Source organism: Panthera uncia, chromosome D4 (genome assembly GCF_023721935.1).
Source record: "Panthera uncia isolate 11264 chromosome D4, Puncia_PCG_1.0, whole genome shotgun sequence".
In the NCBI taxonomy this organism is placed as follows: domain Eukaryota; kingdom Metazoa; phylum Chordata; class Mammalia; order Carnivora; family Felidae; genus Panthera; species Panthera uncia.
This window is the reverse complement of record NC_064807.1, coordinates 81895620-81917089: the sequence shown is the minus strand read 5'-3', so window position 1 is coordinate 81917089 and position 21470 is coordinate 81895620. Positions and strand designations below refer to the sequence as shown.

The window sequence follows — 21470 nt, the reverse complement described above, 5'->3', positions numbered from 1 at the left end:
AACTTTTTGAGTCTGAGCTCTTTCATGATAATGAATGCTAGTACTTGGATTTTAAGCCTTTTGATTCTTCTTTTGTTCTAGGTCTTATATTCACCTTCCTTTATTAAAATTATAAAAATAGTGTATTGTTATGAAAGGCAGCTTAGAATATCAGTTCTAACATTTTGGTCTTAGGACTCTCTCACATTCTTTTGTTGTTGTTGTTAGGACACTTTGACATTCTTAAAAACTATTGCCCCTCAGAGCCTGTTTATGTTGGTTGTGCCTATTGATAGTTACCAGATCATAAATTACAACTGAAAACAAACATAAATATTTACATATTAATTCATTTAAACATATCCATTAAATGGTGACACAAATAACTCTTTTTTAATGAAAAAGTATTTCCCAAAGTAAAAAACAAGTAGAGTGACACTGTTTGACATTTTTACGAATTCCTGTAACATGTGGCTTAACAGAACACCTCTGGATTCTCATATGCTTCTACTTTCAATCTGTTGCGGTATGTATTCTGGTTGAAGTATATAAAGCTGGCCTCACGCAGACATGTAGTTGGAAATGGGAAGATATTTTAATATAACAGCCTTTTCAGATAACTGGGGACATTCTTCTGTGCTACCACACCAAATCTTGACAAGGAGTATTTTAAAGGTAAGCTACAATTTGGAATGTGACACCAAATCAATGAACTTTTTGTACTCTGTTACATTAAAATTAGTTGGTCTGTCTTTCTTGCACTTTAAATGATTTTTGTAACATCATGTATTCATCACCTGGAAAATATTGGTGTAATTAGATACACAGATCTTCCACAGGTTGACACATTTCAATACATAATATTAAAAAACCACAATCTTAATAATACCACCAATCTCCCCAGAAAAGTCTTTACGTATCAGAAAGCTGTCAAGGTCATGGAGGTGGATACAAGTTTTCCGAAATTCTGATTTTTATATGAAAGCGTGAATTTTATCATTGGCAATAAAGTCTATTGTCAGTTGTTTTCCTTGAAGCGATAGGCTCACTCTGTTAATTTTCAAGAAATGCCTGCCAAATACCCAAATCTGAATAACTACAGTTTTTGTCAGTCATTCTTTCAAGCAAAAATGGTGTTTTGTGAAGAACAAACAAGAAAAGAAACAGCTAGTTAAGCTCACAGCTCCAATAACCATACAAGTGCTTTTCCTTGAGACACTTCACCACATTTCAGAATGCAGGAGAAATGCGTTAGGGGTATTTCATATTTCCTCAGAATTTTAGACAGATGTGTACTCAGGGTTGAGATGTAATTAAATAATTTTTACTGCTTCATGAAAGACACTCTAAGTAAAGCTTTCTAACTAACGGAGTATACAGTGACCACTAAGACTTTGCTATCACTGCTCTGCTTCATGCTAAGGCTCCAGCAAATTTACCCACCTTGGCCTGTGCACCATCAGTGTCAATGTCGACACAGAGAAAAGACAACAACCTTTTACTATTATGAAAACAGTTCTGACATCATACCCTGCAGCCCCCAAAAGGGCCTTAAGAGCCCTTAGTGGTCCATGAAGACTATACTCTGAAAATTGCTCATTTAGAACAGTACTTCTCAAATCAGGCTACTTTGTGCCCCAAGGGATCATTTGGCACTATCTGGAGACATTTTTGGTTGTCACAACCAGAGCGGAAGAAGAGGGGTGCTGTGCTCCTGGTAGAGGCCAGAGATGCCACTAAACATCCTATAATGCACAGAACGGGCTTGCGTAACAAAAGAGTTACCTGGCCCCAAATGCCAATAGTGTGGAGGATCAGAAACCTTGGTTCAGAAAAAACAAAGAATTTTTTTATAAAAAAGAAAAAGAATCTAAAAACCCAGTACTCAGTACAAAAAACTACTGCTAGCATTTTGGTAGTTCTTTCCTGAACTTTCTCTATGATCGGTTTTGTAATGTTTCATTATCTTATATGTGGAAGTTCTTTAGGATAAATTTTCCAAAATTTTCCATGTTATTTCACATGCTTTAGAGGATTTAAAATCCAGTTGCATAAATTCTGAGTGGTTGCATCAAAATGCATGTAGGAATTCTAGTTTCCAATTCTCAGGTTGTTTCTTGTTTTCTGCCGAATCAATGTTATGGAGAACACCGGTATAAATGTTATGGACAACACCAGTATAAATGCTATTAGAAGCACAAGACTTTCTGCATACATGGAACTGTTTCCTTACGATTCATTCCTAAAGTGGACTAACTGAACCACATTGAGTTTTGAATTTTCAAGGCCTTCTATCCTGCTGCCAAATCATGCCCCAAAGTGCTAGAACAACTGGTACTATCACCAACAGACACGGAAGACTGCCAATGTCACCCATGAATGGGATCATTTTTAGGTCACTCTCATTTCTACTTCTTACCATGAGTTACTTCATCCATGTCTGGACTAGTGACAGAATCTTTACCCCCAAAATCAGAGCTGCACTCAGATCTCAGGTCTTCAATCTTATTGGGAATATCCTCGGAGGTTGCACTTATGCCTTTAAAATAAATAAAGTAAAAAATAAATACCAAGAAGAACAAAATAACCACACAAAAAGTATATGAAGTTTGGAGAAATGTAAATATTCTCAAATTTTTTGTGTCCCAGTTTTATACATGTGAGACATTGGGTATCATATCCTTTTTATTGTACTACTGCCTAAATATGTTTACCTTGATTTGTACAACATAATCACAAGTATCATGTGGTATCTAAATACAGTAGCAGAGGCCACCAAGAACAGATAGAATTAGAGAGAGAACACGCACAGACCGTTGGCCAATTACTTCAACAGACTCCATAGAGCCACGTATTAAGTTCTCAGAGATTTAAGGTCCCTCAGAAACAATTCTGTTTCCAGAAAATTCCTCAACTCGTAAATAAAACATCTCTCTCTGTTAGCAATTTTATAAATGGGGAGGTGGGAACACACCTTGCAATCCTTATTCCTTAAAACAAGACAGACATACCCGACACAACACTGAGGCCTGGTGTGCTGGGGCGGGAACTGACCTCCCTGACATCCGTATCATCAGATGTGCTGCCCAGTCCAGAACAGCTCTCCAGTTCTTGTAGACGTTCCTCCTGCTTTAGATCCGGGGCCTCTAAATAGAAGACATGAGGCGCCACATTAGTGATTCTGTTAGTATGCCACAGTTTCAGCTTGTGACCCAGATGAGGAAAGCTACCAGAGCATGAATGAAATCATTGTAAACAGATTTCTAAGTCTGGGCCAGTTAGCACAGCTGATCAGATCGAGTGTTAAAGAAGTTGAGGTTGTGATTTTCATCCCAATATGAGCCAGTCTATCGTGCAAAAGTGAAAACTCCGCCTGCAGATCACTAATCTCATAAAGTATGCTGTTGGTTAACAAGTAAACTCAACAAGAAAATACAGAATAGCTTAGCATTAAACCAACTATTTTCTAAAAAATAACTCCTATGGATGCTCAATAGATGGTAAGCTAATCCTACTGTCTCCTTATCTAAAGGTTAGCATGTCTGAATGCATTAATATTATAAAACACATATCAGAATCACTTAACTATTCTTGAGCCGAGCAGATCACAAAGAATGTAATTCAGACATACAGTTACTTAAATCTGCATTTTGGTAGTTGACATTTCATCGAAAGCAAAGATTTATCTTCATAATCAGCAAAGCAGAAATGCAATACGTAAGAAAAGAGAAAGTACAAAACACTTTATATGCATTTATGATAATCCTGCACAAAATAATTCTCAGGACTCCAGAGTCTCAATTTCAGTACATTTCAAAAATATACTAGATACCTTTTAAAGAGTCAAGTTCTCCCCAGGATAAATCTAGGCATGCTTACCAGACACCCAACCGCTCAGGGTCCAAGTTGTACTGCTATTCCTATTTCGTGACGAGTTAGTGGGAGATACCAAACTCAATGTCCCACACAGAACTCCGGTGAGTTGCTAACAAATGCTTACAAGTAACTACACACAGAGTCAAAAAGCACCTGCCATCTTTGCCTATGTCCCGCAACACTGCATTTTTTCTTGATGGACAGAAAATGCCTTAACCTAACTGTCCATTTGAAATTCTTAGCAATGTGATTGCCTCACACTTAACAAAATGTACATGATACAGAAATTAAGATACCTTACATTTAAAACTTCTGTGCAAATCAGAAAGCAAACAATGACGGCATACTAACCTGAGTCACTTGGCAATACCTCTACACTCCAAGCTTCGCTTGTTGTCTCTGATATGGTAGAACCAGTGCAGGGGTCAAGAAGCACTGACCCTGAACCTGGCAGGCACAGTAAACTGCCTAACATGTTCTCTGCTGCTGCACCTGTATAACCAGTGGGGAGCAAAGGGTTAACGAAGATCCTGATGGAAAGAGCAGTGATCATGGAGAAGGACCAAACGCTAAACCAACACATAATCTCTACTCTACCCACAAGAAGGAAGCCAAGGTAAGTGTGATTTCAATCAATAACACCACTAAAATCACAAATTTCCCACTTTGGTCACAAAGGCACATGCTCCTTTTCCTCAGTTTCCTCCTGTTCACCTTGGACTCTTCATAGAGAAAACACACATTAGATCATTTCAGCTAGCTTTCATCTTGGTTTTTTTGGAAATTTTTACATGTGTCCCTAAGTATCTAAAATGTACAGTCCTAACAGGGATTAAAACCTCTCAAACAGAGACACTTAACCACAGAAAGGTATACTGGCCAGATACGTTTTCTTCTGGCACATCAGCCACATATTCAGAGCAATAAAATATATTTGCAGGAAAATACACATCTTCTGGAACGCTCACTCCAATGCAAATATAGCTCATTGCTCAAAGAGAGCTTATTGCCAGAAAAAATACTACTTTGGCACCAGAAGCAAAGTAATGCAGAACCAATTAACAAGTCTATTTACACCACTGAAAAATACCAATAGAAAGGACTGAACATTATAATACACCTGTGTTAAAAATACTCAAGTTCAGAATGCTCCACTACTTCTGATTACGCCTAATAAAAGAACAATGCTACTTCAGTGCCTGAAAAAACTTTTGGCAAACGGTTACTGGTAAAAGTTACATTTTTAAAGATACATCGTGAAATAATTACAAATAAAATAATGTCTGGAACTTGCCTAAACAGAACTGGGTTGGGTTGGGGAGAGGATAAAAGGGTAGTGGGTGAGAGAAGAGATGAAACAAAACCAGCCACCTGTGTCTGTGTAATAGTTGAAAACGAGTGATGTGCACAGAGTTCCTTATTCTCTCTTGTATCTGCCTGAGAGGTTCCATGATTTAAAGAGAAAACGAAGATGGTGCTTATGAGACTGTATGAAACCTTTCAGAGCTCACAAAACGGTATCCTAAAAAGGGTGAATTTTAAAGTATGGACGTTGTACCTCAATAAACTTGGTACTAAAAAAAAGAAAAAAGTAGTTACTCTTTGGAACTGAATTAATCCTTCCGGGAATTTTTTTTTTTTTTTTTTTTTTTAAGTAAGCTCTATGACTTGAACTCATGAACTTGATATCACGAGTCACACGTTTTACTGAATGAGCCAGTCAGGTGCCACATTAAATTCAATTTTTGGAGAATCTCAATATTATATTATTCTGAAAGTTTTAGGGCTATAATCTGTTAAGAATTTCCATCTTCACGTAATGTGCTTAGTTTCAAAAGAATATCCTAAGAATATGTACTATGTCCTGAAAACAAGAAGCTAATTCAGAAGATTAGTTTCTTTTTTGGTGGGGGAGGGGGAGTTAAGTGCAGGCAGGGAAAACACTACCTACATTTAGGCAAAGAAAAAAAATACACAAGTGCCTGGTTACATACACTTTTCTCAGTTCCCCAGTTAGTGCGAACACACACACCATGTCTGTCAGAGGCTGAAGTTCCCACCCATGAAGGGCAGGTGGATATGAATAACTAAATACCAATCTTCCAGAGAAATTTAACAGTAGTTACCTGCAATTTCTTGTAAGCGATCTTCATCAATGTTAGGGTCGAAATCACTTCCTAAGACATCTGTACTCCACGTCTCACTCACTGTTTCTGATATATCTCTATCATCTGTCAGTCCCATCATGTCACGTATTTCAAACTTTCTTAGCTTATCATCAAGATTATCTTGTGTTGTAGCTATCAAAAACAAAATTAAGCACTTTAAAAATGGTAGCACAGCTATAATTTTTTAAATCAACTTTAAAGATACATATTTTATCATTAACACAGAGCATGCAGTACCAAAACACTGCATCATTGCCCTATAAATGTACTCTTTCACCTTCTGAACTTTCAGCAATATGTACCCCCACTTCTGGTAGATTAACTGGGGTAATTTCTGCAGTGTGACTTTGATAAAAAACAAAAACAAAAACAAAAACAAAAAAAAAAAAAACGGGAAACATTCCCCTCTTTGTCTTTGCAAAGGCCTTGTTACTTGCTTTGGCCAAAAGAGTAAGGAGGAAGTGTACCAGTTTCAAGGCTAGGCCTTAAAAGTCCTTATAAACTTCTGCTCTCTTTTCACCCTTGCTTCTCCCATGAGAATAAGCTTAAGTTAATCTGCTGGAGGATGAGGGACCACACAAAACACAGCAAAGGTCATCCTAGAGCAGCTCCTCACGGGCCAACTGTCCCCCAGCTAAGATTAGCAGAGCTCCCTACTGGTGACTATATAGATACATGAGTTTGCCCAGTCCAAATCAGAACCTCCCAGCTGACCCACAGACTTGAGAGCACAAATAAATGTTTATTGTTGTAAAGTCACTGAGTTTTGAGGTGGTTTGGTATGTAGCATTACTCTGGCGATAATCAACTGATAAACCCATACTAAAAAAAAAAAACTTTTGTTTGACTTGAATACATCCACCTGATACTAGTTTTCTCTCTTCCCTTGACTAATGACAAGCAGTCTATAATTTGCCTCAATTTACTTCTTAACCTAGTGTTCACAAAATGTAGACCACCAACCACTTACAAGATCAATCACCTAGAGGGCTTGTTAAAAAAGTGATATTCTTGGGGGCGCCTGGGGCTCAGTCGATTAAGCGTCGACTCTTGCTTTTGGCTCAGGTCATGATCTCCTGGTTTGTGGGTTTGAGCCCCACATTGGGATCTACACTGGCAGTGCGAAGCCTGCTTGGGATTCTCTCTCTCCCTCTCTCTCTCTCTGCCCCTCTCCTGTTCATGCTCTCTCTCAAAATAAATAAACTTAAAAAAAAAAAAAAAGGTAATATTCTTTCAACTTCTGTCTTAAGCTACTATTTTAGGTTTCTCTCTTTTTTTTTTTTAATTTTTTTTTTTTAATGTTTATTTATTTTTGAGACAGAGAGAGACACAGCATGAGCAGGGAAGGGGCAGAGAGACAGGGAGACACAGAATGTGAAGCAGGCTCCAGGCTCTGAGCTATCAGCACAGAGCCCGACGCGGGGCTCGAACCCACAAACTGTGAGATCATGACCTGAGCCGAAGTCAAACGCTTAACCGACTGAGCCACCCAGGCGCCCCTAGGTTTCTCTCTTATTTGCAGAAAATTTAAACCTAATTGACACAAGGACAAACTAACTCAGTAAAATTTAACATTACATTTATTCAAGCCACACATATTCCAACTAGCAACGCTCTTTTCCTTTCTAAAAATGGACTGCACCAGGATTTCTGGAAATGAGATATGGGAAATGGCCTTTTTTTTTTTTTTTATTTCCCAGGTAATTTTTATGCTCACTCAGGTCTCAGAATCATTGCCTCAGACCCAGTTGATCTGCATCTGCCGTCAACACTCCTTTGAAGGCCATCAGTGATCTTTTTTTTAAGTTTATTTATTTCTTATTAGAGAGAGAGAGAGAAAGAAAGAATGAACAGGGCAGGGACAGAGACAAAGGGGGAGAGAGAGAATCCCAAACAGGCTCCACAATGCCAGTGCAGAGCCCCAGGTGGGGCTCGATCCCACGAACTGTGAGATCATGACCTGAGCCTAAATCAAGAATCGGATGCTTAACTGACTGAGCCACCCAGGCTCCCCATGATCTTTAAATGGACAAATCCAAACAACTTTTTCAAACTAATCTTCCTAGAGCACAAAAGGGATCCATCTACTTCTCAGTCCTTACCCCGCATTATTCCCCTACCTGCTAGTTCCTGAGTAAGTACTATGGTTTCCCACCTCTACGACTTGCTTATACTACTCTATTCCTTCACCTAGAATGCCCTGTCTTTCGTTTCTGCCGACACAATGCCAGCCAGACTTTAAGGCTAGCATTTTTTCCCACTAAGCTTTTCCCTACACTTTAAGCCACATGTATCTCTAACTCAGAACTGCTAAAGCACTTTTATGATACTGTTAATTATTTGTGTACCATCCTCTCCCTATCTTAAGTTCCTTAAGCCCTAAGTATTTATCTTCATATCCTTTAAAATGTCAGTACTACAGAACTAAAATGCCAAATATTATAGAATTCAAGCAATTCATTTTAATTATTCTATGTAATTTAAGCCTAAAAAATTCATTTACCATCCAAACATTTTTAGGAACTCAAAGAACCATGTATAAATGCAGGTTTAACGGTCATTATATAATCAGCTTAAATTTATTCTTTTACTGAACACAGCTAGCCTACATGGAAACACAGTTTATCTCGCAACCAGGTAAATTCTCTGCTACTTGAGCAACTGTGTTCAACTTAACTTTACCTTGCTCATGCTCCAATAGCTGTAGAGCTTCGACTCCATTGCTCCCAGAAGGTCCTGCTCCAAGTTCTGATACAGACTCTCCTTCCAGGTCTAGAGAAGATACCGAATTGGAGCGATTTGAAGGACCTAGAGAAATGTTTCAACTGTGAGTGAGCTTTTTAATACTCGTGAGCCACCATGCAACTTTTCATGCCTTGATAACAGACAACAGATTAAGATGCTTTCATTTGTTTGTTTTTATTAAGGTGTTTTTAATACTGCATTTGTACCTTAAAAATATAAATGCCCTTTAAGCCAGCAATTGTGCTTCTAAGAATTTATCCTAAGAAAACAATTCAAAAACTCATGTAAGGTTGCTTGTTGAAGGGCTTTTTATAATTCTTGAAAAGTGGAAGCAACCTATATGTTTAACCACAGAAGAACGTTTAAGTAAATTATGCCAATTTGAAGTTAAAGAAAAAAAATTAAAAACCTAGGCTATTTAAGAATGTTAAATTACAAAGAGAAATATCACTGCTATACTGTTAGACAAAAAATGGTTACAAAAAAACATAAACCTAATTTGGCTATAAATAAACCAAATTGCTGTTACTAATAGAATGGTAAAATTACAGATGATTCCATTTATGTTCTGCATTTTCTAGAATGACTATATACTACCTATTCTGAAAAGTTAGAGAAAAAGAAGTTATTATTTTATGTTTGAAATGATAGTAAACTTGGGCTTTTTTCATTAAAAAAGTTTGTCCTTGTCCATGAAATGATGAATTCTCAATCTTAGCTTTCAACTTTCTATTTTATTCCTACTTCCATTCTATCTTCCTGCTTTATCAAGGCATGAGTGTGTGAATAAAGAAATACAGAACATTAAAAGTATACACAACATCCTGAAATACTAGTGAGTCCATTTATTTCCCACTTAGACATGCATTATCCTCTAAAGGAGCTCTATAAGCATTGGTATATATCAATACTACAGAAACTTGGTATTATTCAAGCCTCAATAAAGACATATCTTCTCCATTGTATACGATCAAAGGTCTCTTGCAATCTTTTTCTTTTTTAAATTTTTTTCTTAAAATCTTAATTTATTCTAGAAACAATCTTTATAGCCAACTGTTCAAGATCATTAGAAGAAAACTTCATTACTCTCCCCAGGGAGAGAAACAGATGGTATAATTATAATTTATAAGGCTCCTTTAAAGATCGCAAAACAAAGTATTACTTGAATCACACAACTCTTTGAATGAAGTAACCCTTCACCTTCAGATATTCCTTCCAGATTATCACTGCAGAGGGAAAAGCGCAAGGTTTTATCAGGTTTACCGTGGAGTTTGTTTTCATCGACAGGGACATCTCCTTGTCCTCCATCCGAAAGTTGCATGTTTAGGACCTGAAAAATAAAATGCCTTTGGTTTATCACAACTGAAAGACAGATTACTGATATGAAAACAGACCGCAACAAATGCATATTACGAGATTCTGATCAAGGTTTTAAGTACCCCTAGAATAAAAGTTTATCAATTAAAAAAAACCTGAACCTATGCCTTTCCATCACCCAGTGTCAGAGATTGAACAATCAGGTATCAGTGACTGGTGGGTAGGATCATAAAAATCAAAAGGCTTTGGAATCAGCAGTGGGGTCTGTCTGGTTCTGCCATATACCAACTATGTAATCTTGGGTAAATTTATTTACCCTAAACCTCAGTTTCTTGATTTCTAAAACAGCAATAGTAACAGTATGCATGCCATGGAGTTGTTGAGGGTTAAATAAAAAAATGCACAGAAATCATTTTGCACGGTAAAATGACATTAAATTTGCAGTACATTTTTTCAAAAGTTAATAAACTAATTCAACAGAAAGAAAACATAGGAACATCCTGTTTTCTGTAGGCATCAGAATTCAATCAGTCTAGTTTGAACCTTGCCTTGATCACCATATACACAGCCACAAAAGTCCATACCAGAAGCTACAGTGTTTTCAGAGCCATCTCTAGCTTAGAGCTGATGGCCTTTTAAAAATGTTTTCTATTTGTTAGATGACTCCCAAATAACATAATTACTTTTCAATCCCCACAAGCCTCGTAACTCAGCTTTATATGTGTATCTTCAACTGAATGAAGAATTGAGGGCTTTGCTGGAAGTCAGCATGTTTTAAGCACACCCGGAACTCAAAATCACAGCCACCGTGCTCCTAGGCTACTGGTAAAACATGAAGGAAGAATAGTATCCTCCCATGAAAAGGAAAAACAAACAACCGCTCTAGGTGCTTTTGGCCCTGCATTTAAATGAGTAAATTAAAGGGTTTTTAACGACTCTATACGTTTACTCAGGTGATGCTTTTAAAGTCATTTAAAAATAGAATTTTTTTCCTACTTGCTGGAAATTAAACGTGGACATAAAACTTTCACATTTTGTATTTTTAAGATAACTTGGATCTTTAAACTCCTAGTGAGCAATGTGTAAAGAATCTTCAGGAAAAATCTATCCAAAGGTCTAGAGAGCGATTTGATTAACGGCAAACAAAAGGCTCCTCCTACCACACTGGAGAGACTGCCCTGCAAGGGGATACAGGCTGCTGTCCGCGAGGCTGCCAGAACTGTGAGCTGGGGGAAGGCTAACAGGGAAGGCAGAGTGCCACAGAGTTCCCTGGCTGAAATTCAGTGGTTGTTTTTCCTCATTCAGCATTCCCCTGGTTCTGGTAAGGCTTTTATTACATTCTGGAGTTCCTAAAAAGTTGATTCTGACAGTTTTTGCCAGCTCATTTGTGTGTGTGTGTGTGTGTGTGTGTGTGTGTGTGTGTGTGGACAGAGTTCTGGAGTTTGACAGAATTCTTTCGTATGGGTCATGCCACAGTTCCAAACACCGCCTTACCAAACACCATCGTCACTTTATCAACCACTATAACTGGTCCCTTTGTCCCAGGCCAGGAATTTTTCTTGACTAATAAGCAGTCACTGTTGAATATAAAATGATGCTTCTTTTATATTTCTTCTTTCCTTTTGCCTCTGTCCCAAGCTCTTCTGTTTACAAATATCTTAAAAGTGATGCCCACACCCCAAGTCCATTTCTTCAAAATATTTTACTTTCTTAGTTTTCTTTTCAGTTATCTCTTCCATTTCTTCCTAACAAACCAAAGAACAGAAAATATTTCTAAAGAATGTCTGGCTCTTTAAAGCAGCAATACCACTAGTTTATCATTAAAAAGAAAAAAAATTTCCTACAGGTCAATGTCCATACCACAATTTCCCAGCTTCCTATCTCTTCTATACTATTAGGAAAATTCCTCCTGGTGTGGACCTAATCACCAATGACAGTGCTATTGATATGTTAATGTGAAAGGCCCCTGAACCGTTCATAGGGAATTTGGCATTTAATGCATTCATTAAACACATACTGACTTATACATAAGAGACCATTAATTAGAAAAAAGAAGTAAGTTTCTTAACACTGATGGCTATAAGTTAAATGTAACAATACGTTCATACCTCATTTTCCGACATCATCCCTGGAGTGAGCTGGGGACCTGTCCCTAAGGAAATGACCAACACCTCTTCAGGCTGCACTTCCTGGATGGTTTCTTGAGATGACCCTTCATGGTCCATATGTAAGTCCATTAGCACATTGGTGCGGCTTCTACTCCGAGTTGCTAATAAAAAGATTTTCAAATACAATAATTTAGAGAACAAGACAAAACAAAGAAAATGGTACACTAAACACAAAAATATATTTTCTATTAATGTAGGACTTTTGCATATGCACAAAAAAAGGGTGGTGAGAATATGAATTAAAACAAAACCCTCCACCTTCCCAGTTCTCTGCTGATAACTAACACAGATCCTCCTTCAAAACTGATAGAAACAGGGGCGCCTGGGTGGCTCAGTCGGTTAAGTGTCCGACTTCAGCTCAGGTCATGATCTCACCGTCTGTGAGTTCGAGCCCCGCGTCAGGCTCTGTGCTGACAGTTCAGAGCCTGGAGCCTGCTTCGGATTCTGTGTCTCCCTCTCTCTCTGACCCTCCCCTGTTCATGCTCTGTCTCTGTCTCAAAAAATAAATAAACATTAAAAAAAATTAGAAAAAAAAAGATTTAAAACAAAACTGATAGAAACATTGATCTGTGTGCACCTACCAGGAAGTGACACACAGATGAGCGCACCTGCAAAACAGCAAACACATCTCTCAACTGAAGACTTGGGGTGACAAAAAAAGCATTACCTTATTTCTTATCAGTGTACCTTCAACTCTTTCTCCTGGAAAATGACTGAACTGCCACAGGTCTCCCATACTAATAACTGAACTTACAATCATTTGAAAATTTCATATAGAGGGGCGCCTGAGTGGCTCAGTCGGTTAAGCGTCTGACTTCGGCTCAGGTCATGACCTCATGATACATGAGTTCTAGGCCCACACTGGGCTCTATGCTGACAGCTGGGAGCCTGGAGCCTGGTTCAGATTCTGTGTGTGTGTCTCTCTCTCTGCCCCTCCCCCGTGCTCACTCTCACTCTCGCTCTCTCTCTCAAAAATGAATAAACATCAAAAAGAAAATTTCATATAGAAATCTGCTAGCCATATAACGTATACTAATTAGACAATCGTTGACAAAATCAGAATCAGTTTTTGAAAACACATTGATTTTCCTGAAAAGTATTAACTTCTTTTCAAAGATGCAGAAAAAAAGATTTCCCTATGTTTGAGTAGAAGTTTCTCCTCTGCTTTATGGAAACATTCTAAATTAGTAAAAAATCTAATTATTTTGGGATTTTTCTTCCTCCTACCTATAAGTACACAAGTAATACTTTTTTCTAAAATAATGTCAGGGCGCCTGGGTGGCTGAGTTGGTTGGGCATCTGACTCGTTTTTGGCTCAGGTGATGATCTCTCAGGTTCGTGGGTTCAAGCCGTAGGTAGGGTTCCGCACTGGCAGGGCAGAGCCTGCTTGGGATTCTCTGTCTGTCTCTCTCTCTCTCTGCCCCTCCCCTGCTTGCACACACTCTTCTCTCTCTCTCTCTCTCAAAATAAATAAACTTAAAAAAAAAAATACAACAAATAATCCATCCCACACATCTTACAAGAACTTTTAGACACTGAAAGACTTAGTTTGACAATTTCTCTACAAGTTTAAGTCTCCCGTGATAAATTCAATTTTCTTTCAGAGGGCAATAAAATTTGGTACAACTAGAATACTAAACAGAAATTCTATTTCAGTGCAAAATAATCAAAAGTACAGACATAAAGCAAAAACGCTCTGTAGCAACAGGTCTTTCAACCTCACTTTGAATGAAAGTTGACCTACTTGAAGACAGAATTATAAAGAATCCTCTCTACACAATGCTGTAGATGTGTTCATTAATCACTCTTACTTTCAAAATTCAGAGCACACATCAATTTCCCAAAGTGTAACCCAGGTTCACTCCCACCTTTATGTGCTGACCCTCACTCACTGTTTTCTAACGAACTGTGAAATTAAATTCAACTTCATGAACAACTTATGAATCTTAAGCAACAAACTTTATAATTTATAAAAATGCAAGTAACAAAAATCCATATAGCAATTTACATAAAGCAAAAGCAACATCCACACAGAGCACAGCTTCATAAACTATTTCTTAAATGAAAGTTATATAAGAAGAGGAAGAACAGCCTATTACGCACAAAATGGGGTTACTAGAGTAATATGAGCAGTTAGATTAGTGGCTGAGGAATCCCAGAGAGTGATGGCTGCTAACTGTTGTCCTGGGTTGCAAAAGCATTAAACAGAAAGAGAATCAACCCTCTGAATAATGGGCACATTTTTTAAAAATATGAAATAAATTCAGTGACCAGGTCATACGACTATACAAAGTATATGGGGCAAACATCTGAATATTTACTTTCCGTTATACCCATATTTAATGACACTTCTAGATGACAAGAAATGAAAGAACTCATGTGCAGGAGTGAATAATGGAGGAAAAAAATCTCTGATTTACCAAAAATCATTCATTTCTTGTTAAAAAAGTGCAAATAGGCTATAATATTAAAAATCCCCAAGTGTCAAAAAAAAAATCACCCAGTGTCAAAATTCATCTTTTTTCTATTTTTAATTCTGAAAACTGACATTTCAGGATGATGAAAGCCAAAGACTTGAAGAATATGATATCATATTCTTGTTGATATTATTCTATTAAATGTAAGATGGATTAATTTTAAGAAACTGACAATTCTTGGGGCGCCTGGGTGGCTCAGTCGGTTAAGCGTCCAACTTCAGCTCAGGTAGTGATCACAGTTCATGAGTTCAAGTCCCACACTGAGCTCTGTGCTGACAGCTCAGAGCCTGGAGCCTGCCTCAGATTCTGTGTCTCCCTCTCTCTGCCCCTACCCTGCTTGCAATCTGTCTCTCTCTCTCAAAAATAAACATTTAAAAAAATTAAAAAGAAATCAACAGTTCATAACAAATCAGCTCATGGAAGTTTAAAAATGAAATCCCATTCTGTAAAATGTATAAAATAAAGTACCTATTCATGTTCACTAACTTGCTGAGCTCCTCCTCATTTTCATTAAAAAAATGGCACTAAAATACTGCTCTCTTGGCCTAAACACTCTTTCCCTCCCTGTCTTGGCTATTTTGTCTCACTCCCATTCATCCTTCAAGAGAAAGTATTAGCTTCACCTGTTCTAGGATCATCTCCTGACATTATCACCACTTGGACAACATGGGTGCCCCATAAACCTCCATGCATGCTTATCTCCATCAGACACTTAGTATAATGAAGGGAAATGGTCTCCTCTTATTCTCTCCAATAGACTATCAGCAACTAGAGAGTAGCAGCCTATCCTAATGCTCTCTGCATTCCCAGTGTCCAACACAGTGCCCCCACCCCTACCCCGCAGGATAGTGATTATACCTACTCTTTTTGTGGGGACTTTTTGCATGATTAAATGAAACTACATCTATAAAGTGCTCATCCAGAGTCTGGTACATGGTAATTCTGAATCAATTTGTGTGAGTGTGTTTATAGATAGATAATAGAAGTTTACTAGGTGAATAGAACTTAATTAAACCCAATTGTTTTAAATAAGCTTGACTAAATAAAAAGAAACTTTATTTTATAAAATACAGGTATCTTAGCTCACTTGATAAAACATTATTAACAATATTGGGGGGGCGCCTGGGTGGCTCAGTTGGTTAAACGTCCGACTTCAGCTCAGGTCATGATCTCGCAGTCTGTGAGTTCGAGCCCCTCATTGGGCTCTGTGCTGACAGCTCAGAGCCTGGAGCCTGTTTTGGATTCTGTGTCTCCCTCTCTCTCTGACCCTCCCCATTCATGCTCTCTCTCTGTCTCAAAAATAAATAAATGTTAAAAAAAAAAAAAAAAAAAACAATATTGGGGAAATAGTAACTGTGTATTTCCCACTTTACTGACAGAAACTACTAAGTTATTATTTTATTATTTAGAACTTTGAACAAAGGACAGGGCTACATAATCCAAATACTGACTACTTATAACAAATGGCACATCCAGATTTCCAAGAAAAGTTACTAAAATATAATCAAAGTATACTGTTGGTGCATGATCTCAATTAATTATGAAAAGTAGGTCTAGATAAAGCTAGAACTTACTCATAAACCATAACTAATTGGTGCAATTTTTAAAAATTGCATTAGTATCAGTAAACATAAAGAGAAAGGCTTTCCCAAATTATTCAAAACCATATTGCAAAACACTGAACAGAAACAAAAGCCAAAAAAATATATATATACTAAATTAAGGAGAGCCTGAATATGAGAAATTCTCTTTACCTATAGGCAATCGATTCTTCTTATTTGCTGGAGTGGTTGCTGGAGACAGCTGAGGAGTATTATAGGGAGTCATTTCTAAACTGCTACTTTTTCCTGGCTTTGCCTGGGGCAGGTTTGCCAATAAATTGTCAAGAGCCATCCTATCTTCTCTTAGTTGATCTCCAGACATTACACTCTTCATAAAATTCACCTGGCAAAAGTAAAAGGACATTAGCTAGTGAGATCAATTTTTCAAATACAATATATATTTCTCACACAATGTACTCATCTATGACTCTGCCCATGCTTAGATAAATGACTTTTGAGAAAATCCTATTAAAGAATAAAGCCATTACCAGAGTAATAAGCTGACTGTAGGTTATATAAACCACAGTTCTGCTCAATCCTTCCAGAAGATTAACGGAGGACATTGGAGGGGTCTCCACTGCGCGGCCCCCAATCACAACATCAAGGAAAGCAGCAACACAGCTCTGTTAAACAGGGAAAAATCAAAGTGAAATATTTCCCCTTTAAAACAAGGGAACAAAATGTCTAATCAAGGGGGACAAGCATGCAAAAAGTTATTCTTGAAAATTATATTAAACCCAACATTGTTTCAATTTGTTTCAAATTAAACTCTTCATGAATTAATATAGCATTGTCTACACAAAATTCTGGTAAGTGAAACAAACATGACACAGAACAGTGCACACTACACCACCATTTGTGAAAAGGGAGGGATGGGGTGCCTAGGAAAATATATGTAAGAGTTTGCTTGTTTACATATAGACCTCTTGAAGAAAACATAAAAGACTGAGAACATCAAGAACCTTTTGGGGAGGAAGGGTGCCTGGGTGGCTCGGCTCAGTTGGTTAGGCATCCGAGTCTTGATTCTGGCTCAGGTCATGATCTCACAAGTTCATGAGACTGAGCCCTGCATCCAGCTCTGCACTGGCGGCATGGAGCCTGCTTGGGATCCTCTCTCTCCTCTCCCTCTGCCCCTACTGCACACATGCACGTGCTTTCTCCCTCTCTCTCAAAATAAATAAATAAACATTAAAAAAGAAAAAAAGAAGAAGAATCTTTTGGGGAGGAAATAAAGGCTAGAAATCAGAGGTGGAAGGAGAATTTGACTATATAACCTCTGAATTTTAAACAAAGTAGAATGTATAGCCTACTTGACTATGATTAATTAAAATCTAACTTAATTAAAGTGAACAATGCCATAAAACATATTTATGAAATACACTTAAAACTATACAATTATCTCTTGTTTGCTTTAGTAACTTATTAAAAAAAGTTTTAGTTTTTATTTTTGAGAGAGAACGTGAGCAGGGGAAGGGCAGAGAGAGAAGGGGACAGAGGATCCAAAGTGGGCCCTCCACTGATAGCAGAGAATCCAACATGGGGCTCTAACTCACGAACTGTGAGATTATGACCTGAGTCAAAGTCAGATGCTTAACCAATTGAGCCACCCAGGCTCCCAACTTTAGTGACTTTTTAAAAAATTAAACTACTTATTTACTTAAACATTTTCAATTTTTTTAAAGTAATCTCTACACCCAACATGGGGCTTGAACTCACAACCCTGAGACTGAGTTACATGCTCTACCCACTAAGCCAGCCAGATGCCTTAAATTAAACTTTTTAAAATAATAGCTCTTTGGCTCTCTTATGGCATCTCCTCAACACTTCATTAATTGAGAATAAGTAATCTCTAGTGACATCATCATTTTTAAACTTTTTGTATTTTAGAGAGAGAAAGAGAGAGTGTGTGTGCACATACACAAGAGCAGGAGAGAGGGGCAGAGGGAGTGAAGGAGAGAATCTCAAGTAGGCTCCATGCTCAGCGTGAGCTACCCAGGTGCCCCATGACATCTTCCTTTAAATATTGCTTATCCAGGGTGCCTGGGTGGCTCAGTCAGTTGAGTGTCCAGCTCTTGATTTCAGCTCAGGTCATGATCCCAGGGTCATGGAATTGAGCCCTGCATCGGGCTCCTCCCTGAGCGTGGAGCCTGCTTGAGATTCCATTCCCTCCCTTCCCCACCCTCCTTCCCACCTCTCTCTCCCGCTCACACGTGCACACGCTCTCTCTCTCTAAAATGAAAAAAATGAATGCTGCCGATCCAATATTGTATCCTTCTATGGCTATACCAAGGGTAATTGAAATGAATATTTAATTTATACACCACCGAAAGACAATAAAGACAGTAGTTAAGTTCACTAATACTCTGGCAAAATTGTCTATAAATAGTACTTCACACGAGACAGTATTCATTCTTACTTTGTCAAATTTTCCAAGGCTGCTCTTTGTCCGGGGGTCTCCCTCTTCAGAGCCAGTCATTGCCAATTGCTGCAAAAGGCGGCCAACCTGCAACCCAAAGCAGTGGCAGGGAGACACAGGCTATAGATACTTACAGATTCTTCTCTATGAAAGCACTTTCATTCTAGTCTAAACATCTGTTTCATAGTAATATTCACACAATCTGACCAAGCATGCAAAAGAGGGTCCCAAATAAAACGTGTATCTTCTCTACATCAGCTTTTACTATATTTAGATTAAGAGTTATGGACAATAAACAGAAAATTTTGCTTTATACATTATACTGACAATATGAAATAAAAATGCAACACCTTTGTTTCTGATATTATACTTTTCATACATTTAGAAATCTTAAAATTCATTTGCAAAAATTCAAACTACTTCAAGTTAATATGAAGTACTTTTCCCTTATATAGTTCATAAAATACTCAAGGTAGAATTTTTTTTTCTAGACTTAAAAATCCTACAGAACATAGCTGCTTGGAAGGTAAATATTAATTCACAGAGCAAGTTTCTTACTGGTAAGAGAGAACTGTTAATCTACTCTCTTTAAAGACACTTTGGAGAAAACTAATATAGCATTATCTTAATATCTGGGACAATTCCCCTTTTTGCTCATTTTGAAAATAAGTGACTCAATCTTTATTGGAACGACAAAAATAAAAACTACAACTACACTATCTTAGAATAAATTTAGTGTTTCACAGGTAATAAAAATTTTTTAATTTTATTTTGGGGATTCTTTATAGTTAATTGCTAAACATACCAATATAATAGAACTAACCATGAGAAAAAAGCTTATCGTTTAAAAATAAAATCATCCAAAGATATAATCTATTCCAAATAAACTCAATCTCTTCTTCACAGTATTTCTGTGGGATAGGATATGATTAAAAGATTGTCTTAAGAAGTAACATGATTTCAGTAGTTCAGATGATTGGCGGGGGGTGGGGGGTAAGGAATGCTAATACACACACAGAACTCCTCTTTCTAAAACTCTTAGGTCCTGAAGAGTTTCAGATTTCAAAATTTGTAATTTTTGAAAGGCTGATCAGTGCATAGATGTAACACAGCCAGTATTAAGGGTGGCATTCTGTAATCAAATGTATTAACATTTCTGCAGCAAAACAGGAATATTCATTAGCAGCAAATGGAGTAACGATGATAAACAGCCTCATGTGAGTTCAAGTTAAGTTTTGCTACTAAACAATGTATAGAAAATGATGTATAGGGGCGCCTGGGTGGCTCAGTCGGTTAAGCGTCCGACTTCGGCTCAGGTCACGATCTCGCGGTCCGTGAGTTCAAGCCCCGCGTCGGGCTCTGACTGCTCAGAGCCTGGAGCCTGTTTCAGATTCTGTCTCCCTCTCTCTCTGAGCCTCCCCCGTTCATGCTCTGTCTCTCTCTGTCTCAAAAATAAATAAACATTAAAAAAAAAAAAAGAAAGAAAGAAAATGATGTATAAAGATTTTCAATCATGCTAGGTTTTGAAATCATGGGAAAGGGACGGTGGCCCTGTTCTAGACAATCTAACCAACTATACATTCAAATCTGAGGACTCTATTTAAAAACTAACACAAAATATTTTATGACTAAAATATTTGACAATATTTTTAAATCCCAATATAATAACTGCTTCCATTTCTTAAGAAGAAAACATTTAAGGCAGTTTGAGGCAAAGGAATGGTAAGAATATATAAATATTATCATCGTATTTTCTATTCGCATCTACCTAATCAAATGATTTTCAACTGAACGCCACACTAATAATAATAGCAAAAGCATACCTGCATCAGATTAAATCTTGCCACCTCATTAATAGGAGCATCAGAAATTATTCCATACTGTTCTGGATTGACAACTGCAGGACAGATGAAGCAGGCCAAAAGGAGATCAGTACACATTGCCCTGACTTCCCCAACTTCCAGTCTATCTACACAGGAGAGGGTTTTGTACATCTGTGACACAATCCACCTCAAACTATGTGGAAAGCAGTATGTGTTCTGTTTGAGATAACCAATGAATTTGTTCACCAAAGCCACCAGTTTGGCTTCATTGGAATCCACCATCTCTTGAACCTTTTGCCTGAATCTATCTGAGCCTTTCTCTCCGAAGAGTTTTTCCTGTTGAGATGGGGAGAACCTCTCGATTAGCTTGTTTGGATCTGTTTCCAGGTGATCTTCGTCTTCAACAAGTAGTTGCATGATTGGCTCATGTAAAGTAGCTGTGAGAAAAAGTTTGGCAGAAAACAGTCCTTCAGAAAAAAGTTTAAATAAGATGCTGAAGGCACAAGTTCCTCTCCTCAAAAGTCGCCTGGGGTTGTCACTTTCTTTAAGTTCAAATTCAATCAAGTATCTCAAAACCTGAAGGAGGTAGCTTTCATCTTCTTGCATAATGCAGTTGCCATAGAGGGAGGTAAAAACTGTGTAAATAACACTTTGTGTGTTCTCCTGATTAAGTTTCTCCCCAGCAACCAAAGAGGAGGCAATAAGACGAGGATTTTCCCTTAACCGACTCAAGAATTCTCCATAAGCAGTCTCCTGAAATCCTAATTGCTTATATCCATCAACAAACTGTGTATCTTCCAAAATCTTGGCATGCTGGCAACATTCAGCAGGGGAAGCTTCAGCACTAAAAAATGAGCAGACAAGCAAAACAACAAAATCAACAACAATAATATAACACAT

The 21470-nt window shown here is 37.7% G+C and overlaps 1 protein-coding gene across 7 annotated transcripts in view; it reads right to left on the bottom strand.

Annotated features, from left to right (window-relative positions):
- Positions 1 to 21470, bottom strand: part of GAPVD1 (GTPase activating protein and VPS9 domains 1) — a 72350-nt gene that overhangs the window by 22946 nt on the left and 27934 nt on the right. For 3 of the 7 annotated variants that reach the window (XM_049628908.1, XM_049628874.1, XM_049628886.1), the window contains exons 3-13: positions 20571 to 21414; positions 18748 to 18834; positions 16820 to 16954; positions 16485 to 16674; positions 12194 to 12354; positions 9969 to 10098; positions 8706 to 8831; positions 5982 to 6155; positions 4207 to 4347; positions 2991 to 3125; positions 2399 to 2518 (exon numbers count right to left, since the gene is read on the bottom strand). In XM_049628908.1, coding sequence (XP_049484865.1) covers positions 2399 to 2518; positions 2991 to 3125; positions 4207 to 4347; positions 5982 to 6155; positions 8706 to 8831; positions 9969 to 10098; positions 12194 to 12354; positions 16485 to 16674; positions 16820 to 16954; positions 18748 to 18834; positions 20571 to 21414 — 2243 coding nt within the window. Of the gene's footprint in view, positions 1 to 2398; positions 2519 to 2990; positions 3126 to 4206; positions 4348 to 5981; positions 6156 to 8705; positions 8832 to 9968; positions 10099 to 12193; positions 12355 to 16484; positions 16675 to 16819; positions 16955 to 18747; positions 18835 to 20570; positions 21415 to 21470 lie in introns of those variants that run through there. The other 4 variants (XM_049628877.1, XM_049628901.1, XM_049628918.1 and 1 more) reach the window with 3 other exon arrangements.